This window comes from Onychomys torridus, chromosome 11, assembly GCF_903995425.1.
Source record: "Onychomys torridus chromosome 11, mOncTor1.1, whole genome shotgun sequence".
NCBI lineage: Eukaryota > Metazoa > Chordata > Mammalia > Rodentia > Cricetidae > Onychomys > Onychomys torridus.
The window spans coordinates 43,804,560-43,824,939 of record NC_050453.1 but is presented as its reverse complement, the minus strand read 5'-3'; the positions used below and the strand labels follow the sequence as shown (position 1 = coordinate 43,824,939).

General features: G+C 38.2%; 1 protein-coding gene across 1 annotated transcript in view; it reads right to left on the bottom strand.

The window, feature by feature from the left end:
• Positions 1-20,380, bottom strand: part of Hmcn1 (hemicentin 1) — a 439,960-nt gene that overhangs the window by 180,473 nt on the left and 239,107 nt on the right. Inside the window, exons 21-30 of the mRNA XM_036202400.1 lie at positions 20,057-20,216; positions 19,254-19,422; positions 16,021-16,148; positions 14,400-14,672; positions 13,085-13,180; positions 10,246-10,440; positions 9,166-9,296; positions 8,855-9,002; positions 6,739-6,865; positions 4,221-4,375 (exon numbers count right to left, since the gene is read on the bottom strand). Coding sequence (XP_036058293.1) covers positions 4,221-4,375; positions 6,739-6,865; positions 8,855-9,002; positions 9,166-9,296; positions 10,246-10,440; positions 13,085-13,180; positions 14,400-14,672; positions 16,021-16,148; positions 19,254-19,422; positions 20,057-20,216 — 1,582 coding nt within the window. The remainder of the gene's footprint in view (positions 1-4,220; positions 4,376-6,738; positions 6,866-8,854; positions 9,003-9,165; positions 9,297-10,245; positions 10,441-13,084; positions 13,181-14,399; positions 14,673-16,020; positions 16,149-19,253; positions 19,423-20,056; positions 20,217-20,380) is intronic.

The following is a 20,380-nucleotide window of genomic DNA, read 5'->3' as shown; positions in this document are numbered from 1 at the left end:
ACATATTTTTACTATATCTTCTGAACCCAAACAACTGTTCTACCAATGTTTGACATAAATGTGCAAATCTCCACATTCAAGACGTTCCATTTATCCTTGCAACAGAACCTTCCATATAGCTTTCAACTAGAACTGATTAATTGCCTGTTTGCAATGGTATATTAAAAAGCAAATATCAAAAAAAGAATGTTATGAATGATTTCCTAGAAATGAATATGCTCAGTAAAAACTCCTGTTAAAAATTAACAGCAGTATTGAGCAGGGCCTATCTATGGGAAAAACATTTTAAAAAATACAACAAATATAATCTCATTACCAATCATCAATAGTAACATATGAACACTTGTTATCAATTTGGATGACAGGAAAAATAGCCCTATTAAATAATTTTGTCCACACATCCCTAACACTATGCTGAGATTTTTGTCTGTTTTGAACTTCTGCAGGCCTTGTGTATGCTTTCACAGCTGCTGAGCACTGATAAATGCAACTGTTCTGTTCTGTCCAGAAGATACTGTTTCTAGATGTTATCCACCACCTGTGGTTTAACTATCTTCCCACTGTCTCTTTAGGGAAGATCTCTGAGTCATGTGGAGAGAAGTGTGATAGATATGCTTCACTTAGTGATAAGCACTCCACAGTCTATATTCTCTATAGACTGACCTGTTGAAAGTCACTCTATTAATTATCATCTACTGCAAGAAGCTTTTTTTGACGAGTGTTGAGAAATATATTGATCTACAGGTATAGCATGTTTTAATACTATGTGGGATTAACAGAATACTAATAGGCATGGGGTTGGATTCCATTGCATAGAATATGCCTTAGATCCAAACAGAAAGTTGTTTGTTACTACCATGACAGTTGTGCTACTGTTGTGCAGTGAGTATAGCTCATCAGGCCAGTTGTTAATGTAGCTGGCAGGGTTCACAACTGGGTAACATTGATAATGACTTTTCTCCTGTGGTATGGTGCATAGCATCTTCCAGCATCATAAAAGGTATCCAGTAGGGATAAGGCTTCTGGGTCAGTACCAGGTTGACTCATCCATGTTCTATGAATCAAGTATGAGGTGTCTTCAGCAATAGGGTCATACCATTAAGTTTTAGAGAGTAACCAAGAGTATTAGCAGTAGCCTGTAATGTTTGGGGTTCTATGGTAACTCACTGGCCAACAACTCAAAAAGAAGTAAGCCATTTTTAGAAGTAGGGTTTTATTTGCTAGCATGTGGTGTTTAGTTGGGTATTATCTCATCATTATAGGGTAACTCCATTTAAACTCTTTTTATCAATGCATCATCACATCTTAGGAAGCTACTACAGTAGTGTGTTCCATATGGATTTTTCAAATTACACACTTCATTCTTTTTGTTTATTCAGATACAATTTTTATGTTCATTTCTATTGTTGCTCATCCTCATGTGACAATATGAGCATGTAAATGAGGAAAACAATCAATTTTAGGGTGAAATAGACCCTCAATTTGAAATCTACATACACATTCAGATATCTAGAGTACAGCATTTGTGTTTTTTCATTTTATGAGAGTCATATGTTCACAAATGAAATAAAGTAAGCCTAAAGCTACCCACTTGACAGCATAGGGCAGCTTACTAGAAAAGCAAGGATATGGTTTCCCAAATTAGAATACTCAGAACTTCTCAATACCACAATGCCTTTCAATCAGAAAATCCAAGAAGCCCTCTCTTCTGGGTGCCTGAGGGCATCACACAGAGTGAACATGAGGATCTGAACTGAATAAATCCAAGCCTCACAGAAATGGGAGTCTTACTGAAGTTCCAAATTGTATTCACAATAACCTCTGGCAACAATACAACAGCCTGGGAAGGCACTGTGCATGTTGTCTCAATGGCTGGCTCTGCTGGGACAGCAATGATGGTAATAACACTTTTGTTTAACTTGGCGTTTATGTAACTAATCTTTGAGTGATGGCACTTTTATAGAGGGCATGTTTTTTCATGACTGATTTTCCCAATAGACTTCCAATAATACACATAAATGATTAAAAATTCTGCTTTAAATACAAATTCTTGGATTTAAAAGTGGTACTAAAAATTAAAATAGACACCTATATCTTAAAATCTTATTTTATATTTTTAGTTGTGAGCCTAGCCTTTAATGGCTGAGCCATGTTTGGGAGGCATCCAGACTGTGGGACCGGGACCTGTCCTTGGTGCATGAGCTAGCTGTTTGGAACCTTGGGCTTACACAGGGACACTTTGCTCAGCCTGGAAGGAGGGGACTGGACCTGCCTGTACTGAACCCACCAGGTTTAAATGAATCCCCAGGGGAGTCTTGGCCCTGGAGGAGATGGGAATGGAGGGGAGGGGGAGGACAGGGGAACCTATGGCTGATGTGTAAAATTAAAACACAAATATAATTTTAAAATATTATTTTAAATAGAATTGTTAAAGTAGAAATCAAGCTAACTTTGAGCTAGATGTGATGGCACACACCTGCAGTCCTAACACTTAGTAATCAGAGGCAGGAGGATCACCATGAGTTTCAGACAAATTTAGCCTAAGAGTGAAACCCTATAAGAAACAAAGAAAGAAAAGGAAGGAAGGAAGGGTATTGCTAAATGGACAATGATAAAAAAAACATATATTGAACCCTTACTAAATGCCAAATAAAACTTTTCTAGCATTTTATACTCATAGTACTACTGCTGTATGGGCACTATTACTAAATCCATTAAGAAAATAGAAACTCAGAGGGGCAAGGGAATCCATATGAAGTCACAAAGTGGCAGAGCTTGGGTTCAAATACAAGTTTGTCTCTAATGCCCACATTCTTATTAATTACTGAAACTGCTATTCAATAAAAACATAACTTAAACCACATATGTAATTGGAAATTCTCCAAAGGCCACATTGAACGTATAAAAAGAAACTAAGGAAGTAGTTTTTAAGAATACATCTTACTTAGCCCAATATATCCAAAATACAAGTTTAGAATATATCGTAAAATTATTAACCAGATATCTCATATAAAGCTTTCATACCATATTGATATCTGGTATGCATTTTATTCTTAAAGCACCTCTCAGGCTGGACGAACTTCTCACTAACCACATATGACTACTTGCAACGCCTTGCTAAGAACCACTAACCTAAGAGTTCTATTCCTCTCGGCTATGGAAGCTGTTGTGTCTGTGGCATAACATTCATAAAACTGACTCTGAAAGTCACTTTCATTGGTGGTTGAAATTTTTTGTGAAAATAGGGCTTACATTGTTTGGTGCTTTATATGAGAATGGTCCTGGTAGGCTCAATATTTGATTGCTTGACCTTCCGTTTGGGGACCTGTTTGGAAATGATTATGGGGTGTGGCCGTGATAGAGAAGTTGTGTCACTGGAAGTAGGCTTTGAAGTGTCAAAAGCCCATGCTGTTCCCATGTGCCCTCTCTGCTCCAGGGCCATTAGTCTCTGCCCGCTGCCGTGCTCCCTGCCATGATGGTTATGGACTCTGACCTCTGTAAATGTAAGCCCCACATTAAATACTTTCTCCTATAAGATGCCTTGATCACAGTGTTTTGTCACAGGGATGGAAAAGTAACTAAGACACATTATTTCTGGTAGGGATTCAGTGGGGCAAAAAAGAACACATGGCATTAAAAATATTATCATATGGTCAGGATAAAAACCAAGACAGAATAAAAATGTAACAATTGAATTGCTGGTATACTAGTTGCTTTGGTGTATTTTATACATTTATATACTCTTTAAAGTATTTATTTATTGATTGATTGATTGATTGATTGATTGAGACAGTATTTCTCTGTGTAGCATTGTGCCTGTCCTGGATCTCGCTCTGTAGACCAGGCTGGCCTCGAACTCACAAAGATCCGCTTGCCTCTGCCTCCCAAGTGCTGGGATTAAAGGCATGCACCACCACCACCTGCCCTAAAGTTTTTCCTTTAACTCTTTAAGGACATAGGCATTTTATTTACACTTATACTAACCAATTAGGGAATACCTCACCATATCAAAATTACTAAGTAATCTGAATAAATCCACAGATAAGGATAAACTGCCTTAAAAAAAAAAAAAACTGAATGCATTGTTAGAGTTTAAAACGTAAAGGTAGACTCCTCTTTGCTTGAACAGCATTCCTACATATTCAACATGGAGGGAAAGGACAAAGAATATTAGAGCAAACTTTTGTTCTCGGCCACGCCAGGAGAAAAGTCACACTTACCATAGACAGTCAGTTTTATGTCCTTGGCTTGCTTGCCTGCTGCATTAGACACGGTACATTGGTAGCGCCCCTTGTCACTTCTTCGTGCAGTTCTGAGATGTAAATTTTGTCCTCTGTCCGAAAGTTCAATGTTGGGATCTCCCAAAAATAAAGGCCTAGAAAAGAAATTATTTCAGAGGTCCGTTTGAACTTTTCCGTGTCTCCTGTGTTACAAATTACAAAATTACATGGTATGAAGTTAAAATAGGAGACAAAACTGATTTTAAAAATGCACTGTGATTAGTGTGTCTACTCCACAGACTGAAAAGTATTAAACCACATTACTAAAGGAGCTGGAAAACTACTTCTTTGAGACGAAAACCTTTCCCTTCCCATCCTTAATCATTCAAGCTGGCTGTTTGGAATCTTGGGCTTACACAGGGACACATGCTCAGCCTGGAAGGAGGGGACTGGACCTGCCTGTACTGAATCCACCAAGTTTAAATGAATCCCCAGGGGAGTCTTGGCCCTGGAGGACATGGGAATGGAGGGGAGGGGCTGGGGGGAAGGTGGAGATTGGGACTTGGGATGGGAGGGGGGAAGACAGGGGAACCCATGGCTGATGTATAAAATTAAAACACATAATAATAAAAAAAAGGGAAAAAAAGAATCATTACTTTAAAGTTCCTTAATCTATTTCTCATAAAAAAGCTTTAAAACATTTAATTATATTTTTTTAAAACAGTGACTTAGTCACATAATAAACTATTGAATGTGTTGGTAGATTATAAGCCAGCATCCAGTGTTCTCAATAAGTGAAAAAGACATTAATTTTGTAAAGTATTATCCTTTACTATTCTTTGGTATGACATTGTATATAACTTGCCTAAAAGTTAAAAGTACCATAGTTTAGGACAGTGGTTCTCAACCTTCCTAATGCTGCAACCCTTTAATACAATTCTTCATGTGCTGACACCCCCCCAACCATAAAATTATTTTTGTTGCTACTTTCTAACTGTAATTTTGCTACTGTTGTGAATCATAATGTAAATATCTGTTTTCTGATGGTCTTAGATGACCTCTGTGAAAAGGTCAGTCAACTCCACAAAGGGTCGTGACCCTCAGGTTGAGAACCACTGGTTTAGTTCATTTGAAGATTTTTTTTTTTAAGACTGAGCATTTGGGGGACGGAGACTTTTAAAAAAGAGTGAGCACTTGATAAGGTGTTACTTAAATTTATGAAACACTGACATTTTGTTCATTATTAATTATAAAGTTGACATAAAATTTAAACAAATAAACCTAACCGTTCCTATTGGAAAATCATTCTTGATCTGTTGCCACAAATGTGACTCTTCTCTCTGACTTCTCATCATGTCAGTTTGATTTTTATCCACCTGTTTTCACCAGACAGTCTTCATTCATACAGGTATTCCTGAAGAAGTCTACAGTTTATTGCAAATGACACTGTGCTGTTCCCCTGCATTGCCCTGCGCTGTTAGGGCAGCTGTGGAGTTACTTTGGTATGAATCCCTTAGTCTTGTGTGTCATCTGTCTCCTGACATCTGGCACTGGCTAGTTTTCACTCTGCCACTGCAGTTTGCCAGAGAATATCAGCAAATGAACTTCCTGTGGAACATGCATGTCTGCTGAACTGTCTGCAGAATGGAGATGTGACCCCTGAATGACAGCATCTGAACACTGTAATTTTAATACGCAACATCAAATTGCCTCTAAGGACATAGCTTTATGATCTCTCCAGTACTGCAACCTGACTTGCCACATCCAGACGACTCTTGATATTTTCAAACCTTTATTTTTAAAAGTGACTTATGAGAAACAAAATTTTATTTTATATATATATATACATCATATTGTTGAGGATGAGAATCTTTTAATGTTTCTCGTGAGCTTGTATATATACTTCTAATTAATTTTTCTGTGTTGTCAATCTTGTTAATTTCTTGGGAGTGTAAATGGATTCTGTATTTTATACACAGCCAATCTAGCCTCCCTGCTGCTTAGTCCTTTAGCTATCTTCCCCTCGGGCACACAGACAGTGAGAAGTAACATCTCAAACCACTATAGATCACTGTAGCCATATCCGTGTGGGCAAAGCCCTTGACACTGGCACTCTGGGAAGTGCAATTGCTCTCTGTGATTCTCACTTTAGGCAGACTAGTCTAGTCTGCACACTCATTATATTGTCACTAGCACGTTTCCCTTCTCAGTAGTTCAATACCTTGGAAAGACATGATTATCTCTTCACTGAAATCTGTTTTTTACTGTTAATATTTGTGCAGAGGACTTTGGTGTTCAATAATTATACATTAATCTACTTCTATAATAAATTCCCCAAATTTATAAAGGGCTTTGTTATTTGAAAAATGAAAGATATTACAAGATTTTTTAATACATCATTTCTCCTTCAAGGTCATTTAACATATTTTTTAAAGTGATTAAAAGGGGAGGTAAGCCTTACACATTGATGTATCTCTTTCTTATAAATTACACTCTCAGATATAGACATGACACTCACTTTCCATCCTTGAACCAGTGAATGGCCGGGAAGGGAGTGCCTCTGACATGGCAATGCAGGGTAGTGTTGTGGTTAAGAACAACCGAGACTTCATTTGGGAAGCTGGCACCTATTATGCTGGGTGGAACTTGAACAAAGACATTTCATCATAAAATACACAATTTAGCACAAAGGTCCTGGGAAGAAGCAGGCAGTCAGTGGTTATCAAAGTATTTCAACAATAGATTAATGTCATATATAAAATATCCCATGATAGCTCTCTTTCACATCACACTGTGTGCCCAAACGTTAAGTTTAAATACAGGAATATTTTCATAAAATTTTGTTAGCAGGACAATTACCTTCAAGCATAATGACAGAACAGAAGTCTTTTTGAGGCACATTAAACTTGTATGCAAAACTCACGGAATGAGTTGAGCAGCAAAGTTCATCTGATCTAATGTGTTATTGACATACATTTTAGATAGTGAATGTCATAAACAATGTCAATCTCAAATGGCTCACAAATTCTAAATTCATATGGTCAAGTCTACCTTAATCGTTTTTTGAAGGATGCCTATACAACACTTGGCATGAGTATGATGTACAACATGAAAAAGAACATATTCATTTTTGTCCTTGGGATTAATCAAATGAAACTGTTCATGTATATTTTCCTCACTATCTAACTTTCTCTTTTGTATTATGTTAAGTGGTCTGATATTCATCTTCAGAAAATTATTAGGCAGCATAGGGTTTCAGTGGGGATGAGGTACGGCAGAATAATATATTTATATGAGGACCTCACTGGTTGCTGAGTGAAGAATGGATCAGATTAATGATGACTGGGTGCAGAAAGGAAGTTAAAGGGCTGTTATAAATTAAAACACGCCTTCACCATGGAATGGAAAGAAGTAGATAATATGGGTAAATTTCAAAGCAGGGGGAGCGTGGAGACGCAGGTCACTCGGAGACCCCAACTTTTAATGGAGAAAATGGTCACTGGGGTCTTTCAGTCTGACATAGCACCAAGGTATTCAGTAACATGTAGAGAGCGCACTCAAGCCAACATGCTAAGGAAACATGAGCATCATAACACATCTGTAGTCCTAACATTTGGGAGGCTGAGGCAAGGAAGATTGCAAGTTTGAGGCCAGTGTGAAATATGAGAGAGACTCTCTTAAAATAACACAAAATTTTAATAAGTAGATAAAAACATAATAAGATAGTAAGGTGAAGACTAATTTTTTTTCCTAGTGCTTAAGGAATTCCAAACTAGACCTGGGGATCATCAGCACAAAGATGGACTTCATGGAGAGAATGAATATCAGGAGAAAACAATGCCAAGACCAGTGATATGAAAAATGGCTGAGGTTTTTTTAAAGGGCCTGTGATTAAATATAAATATAACTGTAGGAAAAAGACACATATAGTTCAGGTTTGGGGAAAATAAGGAAATTGATTATTTTTGTACTGATGAGTGCTAACTTTTATGAACACATCACTTCTAGGCTTCATTTTTACTAGAAACAACCAATTATAAACCTCTTTTGATAATAAAATATTGAAAAAAGAAGTTCATTTATCACAAAGTGAACTTATGTGACATATAAATTGACTAAAAATTAAACTAATGACAGTCACTAAAATTATTTGTATCATAATCTAGCACAGTGATTACCCACTTTCAGAATTCTCTTCCTGCCATCCCATTCTGTCAGATTTCTCTTCCCCTGATTACAACCAGGGCTGATTTTGCTCCTCTAATTTATTAGATTATAGTGGAAACAGATGTATGACCTTTTCCAGTTCAAGCATTCTGCTAGCTTCAGGAGATGTACATTGATAATCACATTGTTGCACAGCTACCCATGTACCTAAATACTTCTCTCTGTAGCTACTGCCTAGAGAATTATCTTAACATACAGTGTACCACTTTTAAGTTTATGACACCTTGGTATATATGAGTCAAAGCCATCTTTATATTATAAATAATTAAAAATTAAGAACAACATAATAAATGATTGATGTAAATGGTATATCTCCTATCAATTTATTTTTTTAATCTCTCTATTTTGTCATACCATAAGAAATGTATCTAACCTGTAGGATTGTTTTCTAAAGCGGTTTTCCTTACCTAGTACATCAACATTAAAGTACTTCTGAGAGGTTCCTGCAATATTAATTGCCTTGCAGGAATATCTTCCTGCATCCTCTGCAGACACTTTGAAGAGTTTTAGTATCTTCCCATTGTTCACGATCTGAACAGTACTGCTCTCTGTCACCTGCATGAGACAAATTATTGTTATTTTCCAAGCTGATAAAACTCCACCATTAGAAAAGAAGTGTGGCATTTGTTATTATTGAGAAGAAATTCGTATCTGCACCATTTATTTCAGGCACAGAGGCAGGGAACTGTGCATACTATGCACGGTTGTCTCCATGTACCTGGATGTCATCTTTATACCACATAATGACAGGCGATGGAGTTCCTTCTACTTCACAATACAGACTGGCCAGCTGGTTTACCAGCACGGAGACGTTTGTCACATGTTCCTTATCTTTAATTACCGGTGAAACTGCAAAAGAGAAAGTCATGACTAGACAGTCTTGTACTCAACAGCAGCTTTCAAGTTTCTCCATAAAGCCCTTTAGAAACTTCACATGCAAATGATGGCAAAAAGCTAGTGATATGCAAGCACATACTTTCTTATGAAATGAAATGTGTCAGCTGACATGCATGAATAAAAATCCCTATGTAATGTTTTACTTTATGTCAGGGTTTTAAGTTCAGGAAGAAATTTAGGATAACGTTAAGAAATAACATTTCACATATTGAAAGTTTTAGGGAATGCATTTAAAAAATATAGTACTCACTACTTGGCTGGTGGAAATGAATGTCACACATATGGAAGCCATCATCAACAAAATCTAAACATCACATACTCTTACAAAATAATACAGGTTCAAAGTTTTCATTAAAAGTTTAAGTAACTGTAACTATCTGGTAACAATCTGAATAGTTATCAGTAGAGAAAGTTTAAATATGTCATATGAACTCATCTAATGAGATGTTATAGATAACAGATAGGGCCCTAGAATAATTCACAAGACAGATTGTTCAATGAAATAGCCCAGGTATAGAGAGCAGATATAATATTCTATCATATATGTTCTTTTCATAAGGTTTTCATACTTATTTGTGCCTTAAAACAGTCTCTGAGAAATCACACACACGGTGTATGGAAAACTGGTTGCTTTGCTCTGGAGAACGCATGCAAATCACTTATCAGGATAAGCAGGCTTTCATGCCATATCTTTCTCTCCTATTTAAACTTTGAGAGATGTAAAGTCTCAACCAGAAATTGAATGAAATTTTGAGCAATAAATAAATGTTAACCAATTTCCTATCTTCTGTTTGATATTAATATATTCACAATATTAAGTAATAATATATTGATTAAACATACAAAAATTAGAAAGTAATATTCTTAGTTACTTAGTTTTAACGTTTTCATCTGGATTTACCATGAACTTTGAGGTGATATTTCCTTTCTGTCGTCCCAGCTTCATTGACGGCCACACAGATGTACTCGCCATTGTTGTGTGGTGTAAGAGAAGCAATTACCAACAGCGCACCATCTTCCAAGACAGAGACACCAGGCTCTTGCCCAGTCACCTCTCTTCCATTGTGTAACCACTTGATGGTTGGTTTAGGAGTACCTACACAGGAAATTACAGCCCTTTTATAACAAAATTAGGGGGAAAAGTTAAAAAAAAAATCAAATACATCAAGAGCATCCAGAGGCACTGTGCCACTTTCAAGAAGAGAGTGAAGATACTACAATTAATGGTAGCTAGGGAACAACTCTAATTCCTGATCAGTTTTCAGACCTGGGGCTTCTAGTTGATCAAAGCTGCTTTTAATCAGAAAACTCAGAGTATAAGATACAAAATGTTTTCCTGGTGAGTTCACTATGGTGACCAGAATGGGGGAAAAATGTGCACTCATCAAATTGATAAGCTAGAGGAGGAGACTGGGAATGAAGAAAAGAGGAAGCAAAGGTGAGGCACTGGCATGGGTGTATGCCAGGAACCTGCCCAACCAGACAGAGTGCAGAGGGAAGTGTAGAAATGGTGGCCTATAGTTACTTGGGAAAGGGCTCTATTTAGTAAACACACAGAACTTGCACAACCAACACATACTTTCCATCTCATCTGCTTATCAAAAGACAAGAGTTTGATTCTTTAAACATAGACAATGCAATGAGAAAGAAATAGTCTTCTAGATTTATTTATGAATAGCAGAGTAGACGGCAGCAACATGCTTATGGGTCAAAATGATAAGAACTGTATTTGAATATCTATTAAAGCCACAGGGGATATTATGGACAGAAAAACAGTAACTGTGCTGTGAATGTTTTATTTGGAAAAAAAAAAATGTAAGTGGCACTATTTTAAACACCTCAAGGCTTGATTGATTCCTATACTGAAGACAAAGCACATGAAACAGAACTAACATATTTCCATAAGATGTCATTAGCAATCAATACTAAAGTAATAAACATATCAAAAGTAGTACATACAATCCAAGATAAGGGCACAAGGATGGCAGAAACAGATGCGATATACTGGTGAAGCTAAACCCAATATTAAGTAATGTCTCATAAAAGTGATTATGAAAGGCATATTTGTAAGGAGAAAAATGAAAAAAAATCAGCCAATTTAATCTTGATCAGTGTAAGATTTTTACTAACTTGGAAAAGACAGTAAAACTGATCATCTGTCTGTCCACGTTCTGAGGGAACCTCAGAGGTTATAATCATTTTCTTTCTATGTTCCTACTCTTTCCTTTGTGGACAACAGTCAGACTTTGCAAGTAACGTTTATTGAAGAAACTCATAAAAAGTAGACAGACAAACAAAGGAAATCAGAGCATTGACTTTTACCTATGAGTACTAGAATAACTACTATCAACATGAAATCTCCAGCAAAGACAGCAAAATGCGGGCCAGTGAGATGGCTCAGTGGCTAAAAGCCCTTGCTCTGACATCTGATGACTGCCTTTGGTCCCCAGAGCAGACAGTAGAAGGAGAGACCTGATTCCTCAAAGCTGTTCACACACACACACACACACACACACACACACACACACACACACACCGATAAAATAAAAGACAAGGAAAACTCCCTTAGCCACTTTTGCACGCACCCAAGAACTCTATTTCAGAAGGAAATGAGGACCTAAGAAAAGATGGTTCCTTCATGGAAATGGGAAGTCAAGGAAGCTAGCTTGAGAGTAAGGGATCCAAGCAGACTGAAAAGCAGCTATGCCACAGGTAGGGTCAAGGGGCAGCTGACCCCACAGGACCTACACAAACTCCCACTATTCTGAAGATGCCTCTTCTCCAGGTCTTGTCTCTCTAGTTGCCAGTGGCCCTGAGAGCTATTACTGCCAAGTTTGCAGATGTCTGAACAATCTGTTAAAGTTACCTTTCTTCAGATACTGGAGGTAGCTATGGATAAAGGAGGGGAAGTGGTTGCTACCAAACACAGGCAGCTCTGCTGGCGTTGACTTCTGCCCTCTCCAGGGACAACTAAGAAGAGGTACACGTTGGGGCACTGTTGCTGGCAGCTGCCTGGAGCCCTCCTGCCCAGGCCAGAAGGGCTATGCAAAGAACACTGCTTGGACTTTGCCAGTACTACCACAGGCAAGTTTGAGTTATTGTAGATGGATGCACGTGTGAGAGAATGTCTTTAATGTGTGCTTGGCACCCAGAACAAAGAGGGCAGGAAGAACGGCCCCTATGGACAGAGACTGGACCAGCTCCTGGCAGAAAACATGGTAGTATTTTTAAAAGGGTTTGTAAAAAGCCACTGAGATACATGTTACCTATGGCATGGTCCCAAAATTACCAGTGTGAGTAGACCTAGGAAGGAAAAACGGATTAAAATAAAAGTGCCTCAGACAGAGGATAACTCTGATTTATACCCCTTACTAATTGACATTAGTAGGCAATGTTGTGAACAGATCAAATGCAACCTTTTAAACAAGAAAACATTTCCAGAAAGAATACAGTGCAAAGTAATTTTTAAAAAAGACTGGAACAGTCTTGAAAAAAAAAAATCCTAGATTAAGCAAGCTTGAATGATTGGGAGATCCTTTTACTGAAAGAAATAAAACATGGATGATGGAAAAATACCAATCCAAAGAATTATTTGAAGGAAGAGCATTTCCATTATGTTCAAATCCTTGTAACAAAGATTAGCAGGCAGAAATTTAGAAATTTCAGGTGGAAACTTAGAAATGTGTCCATATCTCATACTCACAGCATTACCCATGCCTGTATCCCTGAGTATTACATACCTTTTACAGGGCATGGAAATGAGATGCGCTGATTGGCCAGTCTCTCTTGAAATGGAGTGTTAAAAGGAGGTTGCAGGTCTTCCATTGTAGGTGGTTCTAGTACAAAAACAAATACATTGTCTCTGGCTTTCCTTGGACACTCTCCCATTCCAATTCCCTTATTCTTTGATGTGGCTGTTATGGTCACCTACTAATTGTCTGCCCTTCTCCTGTCTCCCAACAGGAATTGCTGCCAGTGGTTCAATCATGTAGCACCATGTATGTTACCATATCTGTATCTTCCTATCGTCACACTCCCATGCAAACCTTTACACATTTTATAGGTTTCTTATAGATATACTATTATCAGGTACAGACCTATTTGGATTAATATTCAATACAAGTTCTGTGTAGAGTCTATAATGATTTATCTCTGAGATTCACAAGAATATTAGAAGTGTGTATCTTTCTCCTTTCACTCTAAATGTGGGCACTTAGTAAGGTTTATTGAGTGAATATTGAGCTAGATAAGCTCTCCAGTAGTGTCCTAGACACTCATACCCTAGCAATTGTGATGTCCCATTTATTAAGTGCTAAATGTTGTGTTGATTTCTATACCCACTCGTCCTCACTTCCTGCCTTTGTATGGTATTCCCTCTAGCAGAGTGAGACAGAAACCTTCTAGTACTAGTTCCTGCCAGCCAGTAAACCCTCATCCTAAATACTACTCTAGAGAATTACATAATTCCTAGCTGGCAACCCAACCCAAACTAGTCCATTGCCAGAACAATATCCTATTTTAATTTACCCACCATACTTTTCCTTATCTATGGACCTTGTTCCTTTCTTTGCTTGTTTTACGAGAACAGCTCAAGAAAGCTTTCTGTCACTACTTCATCACTGTTGCCTAGAACATGACAGACACTTGGCCCAACCTCAGCAACAAAACTCAAAATAAAGCCAATAACAATAGAGGAGCAGTGAGCCGTGACCTCTCAGGGATCAGTTGAGGTGAGGTATGAAGGGAAATACTATTCCAACTAGCTCCAGCTGCAATTTCTCCCAAACCAGAAATGCTGGGTGGCCCGTTACCGGAGGACTACTTCCATTATATACACCAGTGACTTTAGCTTCAAAAGTAAACATAAAAATTTCGCTCAGGGTTAGCAACAGTATCATTTGTTTGCTTCTGGATAATGCTCCCTTCAAAGTTAAAGTTATATGTAGAACTCTCCCTAAAGAGATCCGTGATTGCACATCCTGTGTAGAGCCCAGGGGTCTCACCTCACTCTCACCCTCATTCTACCATATACACGTTTCTTACATCAAAACCCACCTTGGACATGCAATGTCACCTCCACCTCATCACTGCCGGCTACGTTCGTGGCCATACATGTATATACCCCCGCGTCTGAGATCACAGCCTGCTCGATGCTCAGGGCTCCATCCGGATTGCTAGGATGCTGCACTCCCTCAATTAGCACAGGCCTTCCGCTTTTAAACCAGGTCATCACGGGAGGTGGAGACCCATGGGCATTGCATGGGATGTCTACTCTCTGGCCGACTTTGACTTTTATGTGTCTAGTTCCATGCTGTATTTTTGGAGGAACTAGAAATCATAGTTGAGCATTAATCATCAAATATTTTTAAAATCTCTCTATTTTTTTTTTTACTCTGAATGAGAACGTCTTACCACAAAGTCACACAAAAAGAATAGAATAATCACTTATTAGTTGTGGGATATAGGGCGTGCCAGCAAGCCTCTTGAGGCGTATTTCTTTAACAATACAGGCAAAATAAACTGTACAGGCACGTACCAATATACTGCAAGAATTATAGGAAATGACAAATACAATACTCCTAATCCCAAACTTGATGAATAGTAAGCATTTCACAGTAGTAAGTAGTTTCCTTTAGTTTATAAGTTATGTAAGGGTAAAAGCCCTTTCAGGAACCTCTCTAATATGAGAGCAAAACAGAATTCTCTCTGTGTAGTCAGTTTGTCTGCCCTTTATGGAAGACAGGCACTATGAAAATGCTCTTAAAGCTTTTTTTCCTAATTTTAGAGACAAAAATTACACACAGCTTGTATTGTCTCTCCAGATGTATCTTCCTTTAGAAAATTTACTGATGCACCTTTCTCACAACACTAGAAAAAGGCCTCTGCACTGTGCACTATAGAGCCACGAGTCTAATTAGAATCCATGCCATGTAGCTCTCTAAAAGGGCCCACTCTCTTTAACTTGAGTTCCTTCTCAGGGTCATCAGTCACAAACCCTTCTAAGTGTGAAAGCATTATTATCATTTTTGTGAAAAAAGAACACTAAAGATAAAATAGCTTAAGTAATACACCTAGTGTCTGAGAGTTGGTCAATGATGGAACCCTCTTCTGATGTCAAAACTCTAGTTCAATGGGATGCCATTGTCATGGGATGCCATGGTATGGAAATGAAACCAGGACAATACCATCTCAGATAATTTCCTCTGATATTTAGATGTCTCGTATTTACACATACCTGACATGGAGACAGATAATTAGCACTGAAGGGAAGAATAATTAATTGGTGGACTGTGGTAGATTAAAACGCCTCAGTTACAGGAGTGTGAAGACCTCAAATAATGATAGAAAGAAGTCTTTTCTCAGCTACTGAGTTCTTTAAATGCCAAATTAAAAAATATCATGTTCTGTGAAAATACAGTCTGCTCTCAACATTTTAAACACACTTCTCTGCACTGTATATAAACAATAGAGATAAATGACCGGACATCTAGAAAAACCGAGGTCCTAAAATATCATTAATTTGTAGCTTGATAACAGGCCTTTCAGAGGAAAGAAAAAAAAAACCACATTCCAATAGTTCAGCACTCCTCAGTTAGTCTACATACAATGTAGAGGTTCACTAATCACATAGGCTCCACTATGGGCCAGTGGACAAAGCTGGCCTTTTAATACTCACCATGGACACTTAATTTAACAGACTGAGTCACATTCCCAGCAATATTTGTGGCAACACAAAGATACATCCCACTGTCTGAAACGCGAGTTTCTGTGATCTTCATTGAGCCAGAAGGGAGGAACGTGTGTCTAAAGGGAAAACCCACACATCAGACCATAGAACATGAGAATGCAAACATCCCCTGCACAGTCCACGTCAGTGTGAAGCTACCGTGCTGCAAGCAACTTGGGAAACAGCCCTCTCCACCATAACACACGTCTGTGAGCCAGAAAAACAAGGTTTTCATAATTCTCTTTTGTATTCTGTCTGATTCTCTTATACACAGAAAATCAGTTTTCTTTTACCTTTAAATCTAAGCTAGTTGTCTAAAGTTACCAAACAACTGTACATCTCTGTGTTTCAATAGGTTTCAGCCACACAAAGCAAACATGTATTGTAAAATTTTCAACTCATTTTGAGCATTCTTCTTCTTCTTTTTTGGCTTTTTATTAGCATATTTTATCAAACACACTAACGGGTTTCATTATATGTTCATATATTTATTTAAGGTATTTTGATGATATTTATTCTGATCACAATTCTTTTATCTCCCTCTAGCTTTCACCAATATCCTATACCTTCTCAACTAGTGGTCCTTCTACCAATGTGTGTGTGTGTGTGTGTGTGTGTGTGTGTGTGTGTGTGTGTGTGTGTGTGACTCAGTGAGTTCAACTGGGGTTACTCACAGGAGCATGGCTATAAGGTTTTTTTATAGAGGCATTGGGCAACTTTACTAGAGATTCCATGACTGAAACATTTTTTTTCCAATGCTTCACAGATAATTCAGTGTGTTTCAGTAAAAGCATACAAAAAGTACATCTTTTCAAATATATCTTTAATATCTTCCTCATTAAATAATTGTGTAGTAGGTGTTATTAAGTATTATTAAAGTTTATTGAAGTCCTTTGAGGGGCTGTCAGAACCACACAGACTACCTAGTACCAAGGCTTATTACATAGACAAGTTAAACTATAGTAACGAACAGAGACATCCAAAATGATATGCGCATGCATAAGAACACATGCTGTATTCAGTATTAAATGGACTATCTAGAAACACTCAGAGAGGGTCTGGGAATGTAGTGCAGTGGTAAAGTGTTTATCAAGAATTTTTAAGATCCTTGTTTCAAGCCCAGAAAACAAACAAAACAAATGCACACCATAAAGTAAGGATTGACTATGCAAAATGATCATGGGTAACTGGCTTTCCAAATCAGAAAAATAAACTAGATTGCAGTACTGCTTAATATCATACCCACTATAAAAATTCAGATGGAGTAGAGTCTAAAATATGAAAAATAAAACTTTAAAAAGAGTATAAAATATTTCTGGTTTTGAAATTGATTTTGAATATAGTCTCAAAGACGATACAAGAAATACACATCTACAAAGAACAGGTTAATTCTTTGAGCCCCTTGAAGCATTGAAAACATATCCTCAAACAAATACACCACTCTGAAATAAACTTAAAACCACAGTAACTGACTGAGAGTGACAGATGACAGTACAAGACAGACAAAAGCTTGTTATCAAAAGCAAACATGGAATTCCACAACCAGTAGAAAAAGGGAAGCCACCATAAAACTGTGAAGAGCGTTTCTACGGAGAGACAATTCAGACAGCACGAGTGATCCACACACAGGCACACGTATCCCACATTCACTTGAAGTCAGTCCCATGAAAATTAAAACCACTCAAATATCCCACTTCACACCCACTAAACATCAGAAACATCTAAACCATTCAAAGCCTCACGTTTAGTAGGAAGTACAGCCTGGCCTACGGCATCCTGTTAGTGCAATGGTTCTCCATTTGTGTACTGTGATTCCTTGGGGACGCAAACAGACATAGTACAAGGTTTTCATTGAAAACACTTGTGAAAAGAAAGCAATCCACAAGAAACAACATGCAGCCCACAGCATCTACAAGGAGAATAATAGTTAAATAAAAGGCAGACTGCACGTAGGCTGGCTGAATTTGAATATGCAGACTCTACATGTATACTAGTGAAGGCGTGTAATATAATAAAGCAAGGAATAAAATAGTAATAATATATGTCAGAAGAACAAATTAAAAACAGACAAGAAAAACAAAATTGATAAAAGCCATTTTGGGGGGCTACTCAAGGATGAAAGTTTGCACAGTGAAGGAAGGAAAGACATCCTGACTGAAGAAAGATGCAATGGGATTGTTTTATTAGTAACAGTCTATATTTCACTTTATGATTTTCAGTAAAATTCTTTCAAACAAAGAGTAAAATTATGTAAATTTGTTCCTGTCAATTTTCCTCATCAGCAATACACTCATATAAATTCATGGCTTCACCATTATATGCCAACAAGCCTAACATGGTAGCGAACAGCTATCATTAATTTTTAGAATTATTTATTTTTATTTTATGTGCATGACTATTGGAATATATGTGTGGGCACCGTGTGTGTAGCACTGACAGAGGTCAGAAGTTTGTGGCAGGTCCCCTGAACTAGAGTTACAGATGTTAATGAGCTGCCATGTGGGCTATGGGAATTGAATTGAACCTGGGTCCTCTGCAACAGTAGCAAGTGCTCTTAACCACTGAACCATCTCTCCAGCCCATTATTATCTCACAGAACTCTCTCAGGTAAATGTCATCCCACTGTGCAAAGAAAAGACATGAAATTCTGAAGTGTCCCCTGGGAAAAAATGTCAAACATTTAGGTCAGCTTTAGGTGACAAAGATAAGTTTAAACTCATATCTGGATGGTAACAATGCTTGTGTCCTGAAGCCCTGGTATTCTTGCTGTGTCACTGAGCCTATACATTACATCATCTCAATGGACCTTATTTATGGATGAGTTTAATCAAGAAGGTTTACAAAACTAACTAATGAAAGTCGAGTCCTGTATATGACAGTTCCAGTTGTGTATTACTGCCTCTGAAAGTAACAGAATTCTGTGTGCTGCACACAGGGCCGAGAGAAACCCCCACACAAATCTGCTCCATTTTAATAACTACCTAGTAAAATGCACCCATGGGAAGCGTGGCAAAGCTGTGTTAGCATTTACAACCTTGGAAAATGATGTGTAAGGTATACATAACTCAAATGGGCATGTGAATTAGCTCAACTGTAAAAGTTACGTTTTGGTACATTTGCAAGGCTTAACAGGCATCATCCCAGTAGTCTCCCTGTATTGCTGGTCACCCCAGATCTCCTACCTTGGAGAAAACGGAGAGATGAGTTGGCTATCTTTGGCCCAGGTAATGATGGGTGGGGGTAAGCTCTTAGCTTCACAGGGTAGCGTCACCTCTTCCCCAGCCAGGACAGAGATCTCCACAGGCTTATCCTGAGACAGTCCTCTTTGGTCCCCAAACACTCTGGGTCTTACTAAAATAAATACAGGATGGATGTAGAAGGGGAACCAATGAGTTGAAAACAAAGTGGTTTCATTTACATTAAAATACAGGCTTTTAATGCTCTTAAGTAATTTACAAGAAGATGTTGAGTCCCAAGGTTTGGGGTATACCTAAAACTTCCTATGAACACATTTATAGCGGGAACTAAAATGAAATGAGGAGCAAGCTTCAGTGATTCCTCTCAGCACACCATGGAAAGGTCAGCTGAGATGTCCTCAGGTCTGCCCAGAGGAGCAGCAATTCCTGGAGCAGAAGGCTGCTACCCAAGACACAGGCGAGACTTGGCTTCATATGGAGTTTTAACTAACTGCTGTCCCTGCAAAAAGTTGGATGTGGTAAGCATACTTCTTGGGAAAATAGCATGGAAGTTTTCCAAAAGGTTATACAATGACTTCCCTGCTAATCAGAATCTCAGCAGAGGTGGATTGGTTGGCAGTGCAAATAAAAGTGTGGTCTTGGCTTACATAATGTCAACTTGGGGAGGGGGCAGATGGGAGGGCTTCACTTTGAGGGTGCTACCTTCGGGTACCTTACTGTGGAAAAAATGATGAGCTCTGGTATGCATAGGCTATTTCAAAGGAACACCTCCCTTGGGTGGCTCTCACCATAGACAGTCAGCTGCACTTTCCTCTTGGCATAGCCAGCTGCGTTGGTGGCTGTACAGATATATTCCCCACTCTCCTCGCTTCCTGGTGACACCACATACAAACTCCCGTCAGCCCCTGCAGAAAACTTGGCGCTGCCAGTTGAAATCAGCTCTCCTTTCTATAAACACAACAACACATAACTGGTTTTGCATATTTTTTAAAGATAATCAAGGAATAGCTTTCTTTAGATGAAGAAGACAGAGAAAAATACCTCCAAGGGGTGAAAAACTAGGTTTGAAAGGGGCTAATTAGAAGGGAGTTGTTTGTAAGAGAAATTAGACA